This window comes from Lactuca virosa, chromosome 7 (assembly GCF_052849685.1).
Source record: "Lactuca virosa cultivar CGN04683 chromosome 7, Lactuca_virosa_CGN04683_v6, whole genome shotgun sequence".
Taxonomy (NCBI): Eukaryota; Viridiplantae; Streptophyta; class Magnoliopsida; order Asterales; family Asteraceae; genus Lactuca; species Lactuca virosa.
In genome coordinates, this window is record NC_136432.1 from 3,622,298 (window position 1) to 3,636,794 (window position 14,497).

At 29.4% G+C, this 14,497-nt stretch overlaps 1 protein-coding gene across 1 annotated transcript; it reads left to right on the forward strand.

The window, feature by feature from the left end:
• Positions 1 to 9,342: 9,342 nt before the first annotated feature.
• LOC145125483 (ethylene-responsive transcription factor CRF5-like) lies at positions 9,343 to 10,602 on the forward strand. The gene has a single exon (XM_079060939.1). The coding sequence runs from the start codon at positions 9,500 to 9,502 to the stop codon at positions 10,400 to 10,402; it is 903 nt and encodes a 300-aa protein (XP_078917065.1). The 5' UTR covers positions 9,343 to 9,499; the 3' UTR covers positions 10,403 to 10,602.
• The last annotated feature ends 3,895 nt before the right edge of the window (positions 10,603 to 14,497 follow it).

Below are 14,497 nucleotides of genomic sequence, written 5' to 3' on the forward strand. Positions count from 1 at the left end.
AACAATCAATAAGTACAAATTATTATTAAAGTAAAAAAGTTCAGGGTAAGCAATGACCAGATTTAGTATCCATTGACCATCAATATTATTATTGGATCAATTATTCATAAAAGGACATATTTGGTCACTTAACTATTTTTGGTGTACTGTTGACCCTTAAACTTGTTTTTTTTATTAAAATATACCATTATGACCGGTAATAGAGGGTTTTTCCGATTTCCAGCGTCTTTTCCTGCGAAGCATGGTTTTTCCGGTCATCTTCTCCGGCCAAAATATATTTTTCGGTGAGATGAGTTCTTGACACATTTTTCAGATTTCTTGTTTCTCCTTTTCTCTTTCTTTCTTATCTTCTATAGAGTTCTAAGATCTGGAACATAAACACAAACATATTTTGAGCTTCAGATTTCAAGATTTCTTTTAGATTTCAAAGCTTCATTTCGTTTGTTTAGATTCATATTCGATTTTGAAGAACAAGAACCCACCTGCAATCAATTTCCTTTGGAGAACCAACATGAGGCTTCATTGTTCTTCTCCCACACAAACACGTATATGAAGAACCCATTATTTTTCTGGTTAATGAAGGAAACCATCTATTTTGATTCAATTTTGGGGTTTTCACTAAAAGGAAACTTTGATTTAGGGCTTTTCTGGGTCATACACACACACATGATGAACACGAGAACAAGTTCTAGGTTGGTTTTCCATATTTGAGTTTGTTCTTCGTTTGTTCAGATTCAAGTTTTGATTTTTTTTTTAATTTTTGATTTTATGTTACAGATGCAGCTTCGATTTTTTGATTCATGTATGAGTTTACCCACACGATGAGCACAACTGAACTCAGAAAAAGCTTGAACTTCTGAACTCAGAAAAAGCTTGAACTTCAAAACTTGAAAAACCATTGAAACCCTTCAATTTCAGAACTTGGAAATCTCTTGAAACCTTGGAAATCAGATATGGGTTTCGATATATTGGACTTACGATGCACAAACGATTTTAGAAATGGAGTTGAGTTAAGATGGTGTGTGTGTGTGTGTGTTTTCAAGGAATTTTCAGGTTTGCTCTTCCAAAAAAAGAACTTCGTCGGAAAATTCAAGTTTTGGCCGGAGAAAGTGGCCGGAAAACTCATGTTTGTCAGAAAAGACGACGGAAACCGGCAAAAACCCACTATAGTCGGTCATACTGGTATAATGTATACGTTTCAACAAGTTTAAAGGTTAATAAAACACTAAAAATAATTTAATGACTAAAGTACCTTACCCTCTCAAATCATTATCCATTTAATGTAAAAGTGGATGCCAATGAGAGTTTTAGTAAAAAATAGGACTTTTTGAAGGGTTTTTTTAGTAATAAAAGTGGTGGGACCCAATTTCAAATAGGGTCCATGTAGCCGCTTAAAGGGGCTGCCACAACGAAATCCGTAGGTACAAATTATTTATTAATTCACAGGTGATCTACAACAAATATATACAAAACATAAGCCCATGGACCGAGGACTTTTGGCACTATGGGTGTGTGTATAAATAAATAAACATCACGCAAATTCAAAAATTAGGGTGATATAAACTTACAAACAAAAATGATCCACGTTTCTTTTCTATTCACTACGTGGGCCAAAAACCAACATGACATAAAGGGCCTATATACTACGTGGTCCAAGAAATAACGTTGCCATAAAGAGCATATATTACTTTTTTGGCCAACAAGCAAAGGGCTTATATTATGCATTTAAAACATTTAGCCCGGTATACTGGTATAGTACTACACACTTTTTGCTTCTTAAATGGGATGACAGTCATGTTCTTTTTTAACTAATATTACACGATAATTTTTATATAATACGAAGATGTCGGATTTTGTTTTGTTAATACGAAAATAAACCAACTAAAATATGATAAAAGTAAAAATAAATACATATTAATATTGTGTCAAATTTTTAACACAACGTAACACAATGTCATGTTTTTTACTTGACACTAACATGAATTCGAAATTTAATTTTGTTTTAATTTTATTTTGTATCGTGTATTTTTTATGTCATGTCATGGATTGCCACATCTATTTCAAGAAAGGGCATTATGGCTCAACAACCCCCCACCCCCACCCCCACCCCCGATCCCCACCCACCAACCCACCCATACATACGACATACCCAAAGGTGAGTTATGCCTGAAGATTATATCTTCAACCAATTGCCATATTCTAATGATTAATAAAATGTTGCTAAAGATCGAATACTTGGACCAAGTTAACTATATAACAAAAATGACAAAATTGTTAAAACCATATAATCATGAGATTGTGATATGGTTTTTAATTTCTTGTCATTAATTTTTATCATGTTTCATATGTGTTTTACTATCTTAAATAACATAAATGGTCCATATGGTTTGTGGTAATTTGCATGTTTGGCGAACCACCACCACCTCCTTCGTCTTCTTCAACAAGACTCTCAACCTACACTACCTACATCCTTCAGCTTACCAACAATTAAATATACAATCATTGTTGCACAAAAAAAAATCAAGATGCAATATGCAATGTTGCCACAAAAACAAACTAGATCGATATACATACAAATCTAATAAACTTGCAACTTGAATATAAATCTAATAAACTCATATAGGTATATACAAACCCCACACCCCTACAGCCGAAACAATTCCTCCCCTCCCCCATTGAAAGCTCTGGTGACTCCACTATGTTTAATCCGACTAGGGGTGAGCATGGTGCGGTTCGGTGTGGTTTTTGGATAAAACCGCACCGAAAACCGCAACTTTAGTTTTTTGAAGTTTAGAAACCGCACTGTTCGGTTTGTATGCGGTTCGGTTTTTGGGGTTTTTGATGCGGTTTTTGGGGTTTTTGATACGGTTTTTTGCGGTTCGGTTTTTTTTTTTACGGTTTTTTGTCAGTTTTTTTTATTTGGTTTTGTTTTGCCTTTTTACTAAAAATCAGGTAACTCAACGAGTTACTTTGACTCGGATGAGGAGTGTTAATCATTTCTTAAGAAACTTTATATAGTGATGAATCGGTACCACCACCTATTAATAGGTATGAACTCAAATGACATAACCACTCATCCAACATTCTTCTAATGCTTGAATAGAATACGAATTAAATATAATATTTGTTTCGCATGTACATGAGTTAATATCAACTAATGTATTCATAAAAATGATATTATCATCACTGGTACTCTTCATATTCATATGTTAAAAAATATAATAAACATTATTTGTTATTGTAAATATAATATATATATATATATATATATATATATATATATATATATATATATATATATATATATATAATCATTCTCTGATAAGATAGATATTTATATTTATAAAAAATTTAATTATCATGAGTTCTTCATTCTTATATATATATATATATATATATATATATATATATATATTATATTCGGTGCGGTTCAGTTTTTTACGGATTTTGCAAGACTAGAGAACCGCACCGCACCAAACATTTTCGGTTTTTGCAAAACTAAAAACCGCACTGTCGGTTGTCATTTCGGTTTCGGTTTATGCGTTTTTTTCGGTTTGCGGTTCAGTTTTTGCTCACCCCCTCAGCCCTCACCTCTCCCATTCTATTTTCCATTTCTGGTGTTCATCATTGCCGCCCCATGAAGAGGAAACCCAGAAAAAGAAAATTCAATTACAGATCCACCATGAAGAAGAAGAAACCTAGAAAAAAGAAAATCATCTCCTCACTTTTTCTTTCTGCGATGTCGACAATGCTTTGACCATCAAATCCAAGAAGTCTCCAATGGTTGTTTTAGAGCCTTGAAAACGGTGGTCGAACAGGAAGGGGTTTTGACAGAAAAGAAAAATGGGTAGAGAGTTCGGATATGAGGTAAAAGGAAGGTCGGTGGCCAAAGACATAAGGGTGGAGACGGAGGATTTGACCAGATATGTACAAATCGAAAAATATATTATCATTTTAAGTCATTTTCCCATAAATTTACCGTATTAACCACAATCTAAAAAATCTATAGGTAAATATCTACGGAATAAAAAGTATATAATATAATTATTGAAATAAAACCATATTCGATTATAAGAGATGGTTTTCCGAAGTCAGTGACAACGACATGCGTAGCTGGGTTGGAGCCTTGCACCCCAAGTTTTCACCTCGTAAACGTCACCATTTGTCTATTAAAACAAGAAAGTAAGATATGTACTAGACATAACAAAATTAGCAAATCTAAAGGGTACAATAACAGACACCTTTTATACAAATCAATAATCAATATATATTATATATTTTAGGTAAATTATATATTTATATTTATAATCAACGTTGGAATAAAAAAATAAAACGTTATTTATAAATAAAAAAGTATGTTATCTTAAACTTGTTATTTAGCAGTTAGCAATATCTTTTATATCAATTTAATCCGTTGAAAATAAAACATGCATGAAACAAGCAGACTCGATTATAAAAAAGAAATAATCAAAATGCTTACTACTATCAAATAGGATTACTTTTATAAATGTAAAGTGTTATGTAAATTAATTATTAGAAATGTCAAAATATAAATACGAAAACAAATACGATATGACAAAAAATAAGTTACATCACTTTGAAAGGGTTATTGTGTAACCAACGTGTATTATCGTTCATTTATATATACAAATATAATAAAAATAAATATAATATTTTCCTATCTTAAATTCAAATATTTGATGTTGTATAAAAATATAAGTTATTTATACCACAATAAAGTTATTTTGACATAAAAATATCACGGTTATTAAAATAATTCATTCCAATACATGCATCACTTTTGAAAATTCACACACACTGACACAAATATATATATATATATATATATATATATATATATATATATATATATATATATATATATATATATATATACTAGGCGAATGCCCGCGCGTTGCGTGGGATATATAAAAATATTTTATATTAAAAATAACTAAATCATTGTTATTAACAATTAAATAATAATTTCATAAAAAATATAAAAAATGATTTTTAGTATTGTTATTATGTTGAACTATATTATAAGAGATAAGGTTGGAACTTGAAGTTGTTTTGCATATACAAAGTTATATGATTAAAATAGAAAAAAAAATTAATAAATAAATCGTTATTGATATCTATTAAATAATAATTTCATATTAAATTAAAACGTTTATATTAAATATTATCATTATGTAGAAAATACGATAATAGAGACATCTTTTTATCTATCTTAAATTTTATCATTCTATACAACATATGATAATAGAGACAACTTTTTATCTTAAATAGTAAAAAAAATGTTTTGTATCATAAATATTATCATAATTATGTAGAACATATGATAATAGTGACGTCTTTTATAAGGTTAAAACTTTAAATTGTATTACATGCAGGGTTGTAAAACTTGGCTAACACAACCAAATACTCGGCATGTTACTTAAACTCGGCCTCCAATGGAAGCGAGTTTGCCTAACTCAGCCAGAAGACACTCGGATCCTTATTAAACTCGATCCAAATCTAAAAAATACGGTCCAAAATCATTTTCGAAATTCTGAAATTTAATTGGTCACTTGTCGACAAAGACAATCTCACCAAAGAATACACTCAACGTCCTACAAAGTTAGATGCAATGAAGATCTCATGGCTTAGTCCCTTTGAAATATTTCACAACTTTTCTTATTTATAGAGGAGAATACATTCTCTTGTTTACTCTCACGATCAATATGGGATGAAAACATTTTAATTAAACTCATTTCTTTATTTTCCAATAATTTCATTTTGTTAAATAAAATATTAAATAATAAAAAAAAAACGTTATCCAGAAAATTTATTGTTCAATAGTTCTATTTTTCAGTAATCTCATAAGTTGCTATAAAAAATTAAGTTTTTATTGAATAACTTTTTGTTAAATCCTAAAATCATAAATTCAGTTAGGTACTTGATATAGAAAGTTTGTTTATATGTATTTTCATGATTAAAAATGTCATTATAAAATGAATTCATTTATAAAATATAATCGAGTATATATTTCGTGCTTTTGAATCAAAGTGATTTTTCAAACAATTATAATTTTATGTTTAGTTAGATTTTTTTATATTTATATAACATTATGTAACTTATAATATTATTATAAATAATTTGAATAATCATGAGAGTTTCAAATATATGTGGTGAAAGGAAAATGTTTCATTTATCGGTCCAAATTGATCAAACTCGGACCAATTCAACTTAATATACCAAACTACATAACGTTTTTTCTATTGAAACCCGGTTTGTATATATTTTGTGTTTTTTAATCAAATTTATTTTTCAAACAATTATAATTTCATGTTTAGGTAACTTATTTATAATATTATTAGAAACAATTTGAAAAATCATGGGAGTTTCAAATGTATGTGCTGAAAGGAAAATGCTTCCTTTATCGGTCCAAATTGATCAAACTCAGACCAATTCAACTCAATATATCAAACTACATAACGGTTTTTCAACTGAAACTCTGTTTGAACCTAAAAAAATCTTGTTCAAAACCATTTTCGGGATTCTAAAACTTAAATGGACAGTTGCCAATAAAGACAATCTCACCAAAGAATACCCTCAACATCCTAAAAAGGTAGGCATAAGGAAGTTTTCATGGTTTGGTCCCATTGAAACATTTCACAACCTTTCATATTTATAGAAGAGGAAACGTTCTCTTGTTTACTCTCACCATCGATGTGGGATGAAGACATTGTAATAAAACACGCTTTCTTGTTTATAAAACATTATTCAACTTATTTAGTAAAACACCATTTCTCTTGTTTACCCTTTCTTTATTGTTCAATAGTTTCATTTTTCTATAATCTCGTAAGTTGCTATCCAAAAAAGTAAGTTTTTATTGAATAACTTTTTGTTCAATTCTAAAATCATAAATTCAGTTAGGTACTCAATATAGAAAGTTTGTTTATATGTATTTTCAAGATTCAAAAGTTCATTATAAAAAGAATTCATTTATAAAATATAATCTGCGTATATATTTCGTGCTTTTGATCAAATCGAATTTTCAATCAATTATAATTTTATGTTTAGGTAGATGTTTTTTTTATATTTATATAACATTATGTAACTTTTTTAAAATATCATTGGAAACAATTTGAAAAATCATGGGAGTTTTAAATGTATGTAGTGAAAGGGAAATGCTTCTTTTATGGTCCAAATATATCAAACTCGGACCGATTCAACTAAATATACCAAACTACATATTTTTTTTTCTAGTGAAACCAGGTTTGTATATATTTCGTGCTTTTGAATCAAAGTGATTTTTCGAACAGTTATAATTTTAGGTTTAGGTAGATGCTTTTTTATATTTATATAAAATTATGTAACTTATTTATAATATTATTATAAATAATTTGAAAAATCATGGGAGTTTCAAATGTTTGTTGTGAAAGGAAAATGATTTCTTTATCGGTCCAAATTGATCCAGCTTCGTTCAACTCAATATACCCAACTACATAATTTTTTTTCTAACTGAAACACGGTTTAGACCTGAAAAAATTCGGTTCAAAACCATTTTTGGAATTCTAAAAGTTAACTGGACACTTGCCAATATAGACAATCTCACCAAATAATACCTTCAAAATCGTACAAAGGTAGGCATGAGGAAGTTCTCATGGTTTGGTCCCTTTGAAACATTTCACAACCTTTCCTATTTATAGAAGAGGAAACATTCTCTTGTTTACTCTCACCATCGATGTGGGATGAAGACATTGTAATAAAACACCATTTCTTGTTTATAGAACATTATTTAACTTATTTATAATATTATTGTAAAGAAATTGAAAAGTCATGGGAGTTTCAAATGAATGTGGTGAAAGAAAGTTAAAAAAGGGGGTTTCAAATGCATGAGATTCAAGAAAAAATGCTAGCTTTATAAGTATATATATATATATATATATATATATATATATATATATATATATATATATATATAGTTTTACTTTTAAGAAGAATTTAGATCTTTGTAAAAAACTTAGTCTTAGATAAATTATAATAAATTATAAAGTAGGTACATATCTCCAACTACCAATTATTTAAAAACTTGGTTTAGGTTTCTGATTAATCTAGTAAATAAATAAATTATTAATAAAAATATATAAAATTATTCTCCATTTGGAATTCCTTGGTGAGCAAGGAAATTAATAACGAATTCATTAAAACTGAAAAGAAATACTTTCAAGTTTATAAATAATAAATAAATAAATAAAAATTAAACTCATGGAAATTACAATTACAATTTAATAAATTCTAAATTTAGATTATTTTACTTAGTTTCAAGTAAATATTAATGGTAAAAAAAATATTTTATGTAGTATGTAGGGGTGTTCAAAATATCCGTATCCGAAATTCCGATCCGAAATTCCGAAATTCCGAATCCGAATTATCCGAAAAATCGGATATCCGAAATTTCGGATATCCGATTTTTCGGAATCGGAATTGGATAGTGTTTTTAGATTTTTCGGATAATTCGGATATCCGATATCCGAAAATTTTGATTTTAGTTTATACATTATATGTTATTTTAATCACATATTTCTTATAATATGAATGTTAGTAACTAAAACATATTCATAATACCCTTAATTAAATACATATATTACTTCATATGCCTTTCTAATTTAAAAATATATTTTTCTAATATAAAAACTTTCAAATTTGAACAAAATTACAAATTTTCGGATATCCGTTTTGGTATCCGAAATTTCGGATACGGAATCGGATACCAAAAATCAACTATCCGAAATTTCGGATATCCGAAATTCGGATATCCGAATTTTCGGATATCCGGTTATGAACACCCCTAATATGTACCATTCATTTTCTGTTTTAAAAAAAAAAATTGTAAAGAAAACATTTTTTCTTGAACAACATTTGCTCATTCAACCTATACTATTTCTTTTCAAATGTAATAATATATATATATATACATATATATATATATATATATATATATATATATATATATAACTTTATTCATTTTGAAACATAATAATGGGTAAATTTGGAATTCGTCTCATACATGATGGATTATTCAATCGCATTTTTTATATTTATTATATATTTTGTTACCCTAAATTAAACTATTAAATTAATTGTAATAATTATATGGAAGGGCATTTATTCATAATACGTTAGAAACTATTTCTCAGACTTGATACAACGCCTAATGATGTACTTTTCTTAGAAAAACGTACTCTCCAAAAATAAAATATAAAAATTGGATGAATAATATTTAAAAATAAATGGTATGAATCCATAAAAAGTAGTCTAGTAAATAAAAGGATCTTCCTTCCCTTTCATTTCTCTTTCTTCATTTGCTATTTACACTCATTCAAACCAATTGAATCTCTCCACCATCAGTCCCTCCATTTTAGCTCCGGCGTTTCATATATTTTCGGGTAATTAATAATTCGCTTTAAACATTCTTCACTTCCATTCCATCTCTCTACTGATGTGAAAAATGGAACCACAATTTCGGGGTTCTTCTCCCAAATTCAGAGTGAAGCGAACGATCACCACCAAGCAACAATCAGAAACGGATTCACCAAAAGTGGTGACGATTTCAATGACGGATTGGGATGCGACTGATTTTTCAAGTGATGAAGAAAACTCACAATTGGGCCGCCGGAATATCAAAAGGTATGTTAGTGTGATTAACTTTGAAGAGAATTGCTGTGGGAAAATCTTGAAGGAAAACGGTGGTGATGCTTGTAAAAAGAAACAGAGTCGTCGGAAAAAGGAACCAGCTGCCGCGGCGGGGGTTGAAGTAGGGAGAGGTTCAGGGAAGTGTTTGGGGAATGAGCGGAGGTTTCGTGGAGTAAGACAGCGGCCGTGGGGGAGATGGTCAGCGGAGATTCGTGATCCGGTGAGGCGGGCGAGAGTTTGGTTGGGTACTTACGATACGGCGGAGGAGGCGGCGTTAGTTTATGATCGGAGAGCAATTGAGTTACGTGGGTCACAAGCTTTGACGAATCTACTGCAACCACCTCCACCGGAAACACCGGAAATTACTCCGGTCTCGATCCCTGAACAATACTCCGGCAATGAGTCGCCTGATCTTTCCTCTCCGACCTCTGTTTTACGTTTTGACAAAACGGAAGATGCTTCTGAAAACCAATTAGAACCGAAACAAACCGACGAAGCGCTTGCCAACAATCCGTTTTCCAATGAATATTTGAATTACGATTCAAATTTCGAAGATGATATCTTTGATTTTCGAATACCTTCTCCGATAATCCTTGAAGAAGTTAATTTTCCAGAGAAAATCGGAACGGAATCAAACGAAATCTTGTCGGAATTGGACGTTGATGTGAAATCGTGGGCTTGGGATGTTGATAGTTTCTTCCAAGATCCTCACTTTTAGTGTGAAAATGCGTACACGAATGGTTTTAAATTCATCAAGATTCAAGATGCTCTCTCTGTTCATCGTTTCTGAACCATTGTGTGTATTTCCGACTAAGAGAGTATATGGAAAATAATAGTAATATTTGATTTAGCAGTAAATTATCGCAACTTTTCGTATATTTTTAGTTTTTATTCTTTAGCAATAAATAAATATCTCATTTAGCCATAACTTTATTTTACATTTTGACTTTGTGATTTTAGTTTTACTACCAAAAAGTTGTTTTATATAACTTAAATATTTTCTTCGTATTTTTTTCTTTTCTTTTTAAGACTTTTATTTTTCTCTCTAAACCTCGAAGAATAACTTGAATGACGTTTGATGACACTGTTCGTGTTTTGACTTTAGATTACCACATATTATTATATGCAATTTAGAAATTTGTCAATTATTTTTATTTTTTAAAAGGTCTTTTACATGGGATGAAATATCCATGTAGGTTTACGCATTGTATATGATGTAATGTGTTTAAGTGGCAAAAAAGGCAAGAAATGTATGTTGGTGAAATAGGTCAAAACGTGTAGATTTTTAATTTTTATGTAGTACAAAATAGGTGGGGTAGACCCTGACCTCCAATCGGTTTTATGTTCATATTTTTTAACCAAAAATATGAAAATAAAATCTAATTCTCAACATAAAATGATTTTGATGGTTAAAGTACAAATGAATTTCTGACAAATTTTAATTTTTAACAGATTGATCCATTATTAATCTAAAGTAAGTTAACTCGACTCATTTACAAATATATGAATCTAATTTTCTATCGTTGAAAGATTCACTTTAACGCATTCATGTGAAATCCAATGTAAAATGGACTCAAATGTCATTTTGTATGCAATCGGATCCCACTGTGGGCTAAGACTTGTGAATTTGTGGCTAAGATTCTCACATACAATATTATCATCATAGTTTTCATGTCAGTTTTATTTTATGTTAGGTTGTTGCCCAAATTTTAGGTTGATTTTTGCATATGAGATCGATGTCTTGCTTGATTTGGTGATAAACTTTGAACACGTGCATAAAGGCATGGTTTTTCTTAATTAAGACCGAGACTTAGACCACTTGGTATGGGCAACACCCATACGCGTTATTATGATCTGGCACCAAAAAAACGGCACCATAACGGCTTGAACACTGCCTTAGGGCGCTTTATTGGCCGTTATGGTGGCAACGGGAAGTAACATCGTTTTTTGCTTGAATTTTCCGAGAAACGGTCACAATTTATACCTTTGGCTAACATATATATATATATATATATATATATATATATATATATATATATATATATATATATATATAGGGAATATACATTACAGCCTCACCTAAGCTTAGGTATTAAACCTCTAAAATATGTCGTTTTAACTTAGTAAATATACCCGGTTTGGTTTTCACTTGGTAATATACCATCATCGATAACATTTTTTTCCTTCATTATTGTTTTACTATCCCTGTTTTCTTTCCTCCATTATCGTTTATTATTTCATCCTACTGAACATAACGTTTTTTCCACAGTCACGAAGGTCGAAAATAATTAATATTCTTGCTTCTTTATCAAAACAATTGGGTCAATCTTGAATCTAAATCTTCAAGTGTTAATCGTGAATCCTTTAACCGCAATCTTTATATAGTAAAAGAATGTATTTTCATGAGGTTTAGTACCTAAGCTTAGGTGGGGCTGTATTAATATTCACTTTTCCCTATATATATAATTTCTACCTACACAATACATCTATTTCTCCTAATTTAAATTTAGGACTATGGTATGTTTTTGTTCAATGTTTTTTTTCTTTGTAATGTCATTTTTAGTTTTTAAATGTTATTTTTAATTTAGGATTTAATTAAATTATATATGTTATTAATTTATATGTTTTTTATAATTATTATGACATAAATAAAGAAATAAAAAAAATAACAAATGGGAAAAATAGAAATTAAAAAACTCAAAAATAAAAATTAAAAAAGAATTAGAAAATATAGGGTGTTATCACATGTTATTTGATGTTACTTATTTCCACATTTGGTGTTATAACACCAATATATGAGTAGAATGATGAAGTGACATATTTTGGGTGAGATAACATGTTGTCCACATCCAATAATCTTAAAAAATTGATATTGCAATTACATATTTTTCAGGATTGCATACTTGTAAGAGTGAATCTTCACTCTTTCTGCTAATGAAATTGCATTTGGGTGGGGCAATGTTTTTAACCAAATCTTTCAAACCTTTTTGGTATAAGGCTTTAAATTTTTTTTATTAACTAAATCTTTGAAACATGTGCGATGTAAAGATACAAATAGTATATGGAATTACATATACGATTATGAACCTGATGTGTATTTAGGGAATCCTGGTAGTACAATAAGCGAAATACCTTAATAGTGTGATCCTGAAAATAAGCTTTGAATCTTTAATCATCAAAAAAGTATGAAGGAACCACAGAAAGCAGTCAGACATTTGTATTTTGGTGATTGTCTATAGAGAACGCATAGTATTTTATGCAACACGTTTTTCATGAAAAACGTTTTATCAAAACTAATGCCTTCTTTATATTTCATTTTCTTATAAGTCGTTAATTATATTCGACTGTGTGTGTACTATACACCATTATTGAACAAAAAGAAAAAGAAGGGCATGTTTGCTACCATATCATATGGTTCCAACTTGTTATGGAAGCAAACAAAGAAAGCAGTGAAAAACGAGACAAAGAATTAAAGTGGTTCGGTCGATTTGACTTACTTGCATGGGTAGGAACTGAAAAGCTCTTCTATTACTCATATGTTACAAAAATTATACATTTTGAAAAACCTAGCTACGAATACTAATAACTGAAAATCCTAGATATAATAGGGTCGGGCCTAACAACTCCCAACCTACTCCAAACACTTATTCCTTCGAAATTGCTATTCGTGTTTGTTCACTTTATATAGAGTCGGATTATTCATGAGGTCACTAATTTCCAAGTCACGCTCTAACATTAATATTTATAAAGTATTATAAGATAAAAGCCTATTTGAAAATGTAAGGGATTTGTTTTTTTTTTTTTTTTTGCATATCTGTTAGAGCTTATTTGGCATACTATATGTAAGATTCATACTAAATGGTTTTAGTTTAGTTGGGCAATTAGTCTTAGCTTTCATAAGAGTATAACGATCAAGAAACTATTTGTAGGGATTGTTTTGTAGAAATTGAATGATCTAATGTTGAACCATTACAATGTATGTGCATTATTCAATGTTGTTTGGTAAGGTTGTTGAATAAGAAAATTATCATTTTAACCTTCAATAATAACTCTAATGAACACAAATTAGCAATTTAATTAATAAATTCAACCACAAAAGAAACATATGACTAGAGAGAGAGAGAGAGGGGGAGGGTAGATCTTCGCTAATGGTGATTTGCAAAAATTGTTGCTATTATGGTATTTTCTTTTTGGCTAATCGAAAAATAAATTTTAAAAAAATATGGCTAGCATGTTCTTTTTTTAGAGCATCTTCAATGGTTAAGTTATCTTATAACTTAAAGTTATTGTCAACTCACAATTCTATTAGTTTTAAGCTCTAATTAAGTTACATCTCCAATGGTTAACCTCAACATAGCTTTTTTTAAAAGTTTAACTAATTGATACACATGTATATAAATTGTTTATTAAAACCCCTTCATTTAATTAGTTGTTTTTAAACACATCATGTTTATATTAAAATATGGTTTGTATTAAACTTTATCGTAGTTATAATATATAAATATTTGTAACATCTAATAGAAATAATTATTTACTAAAGAAATAAATATTATTTCAATTAAAATAAAATTATGTAGGTAAAATGAAATATTCTTAAAGATAAAGGGTTAAATTGGACAAACCTTTATATTATATTGACCATTCAATATATATTAACTGGTCAATAAAAAAAACAAAAAAGTTATCATTTCCACTAGTGTTTAATAATACTAAGACTATCTCCATCAACAATCCAACCTAACCCAAATTTTCTATTAAAAAATAATTTTTCTTCCTTCCAACTATGCAACCCAATCTAACATAATTTTTACCG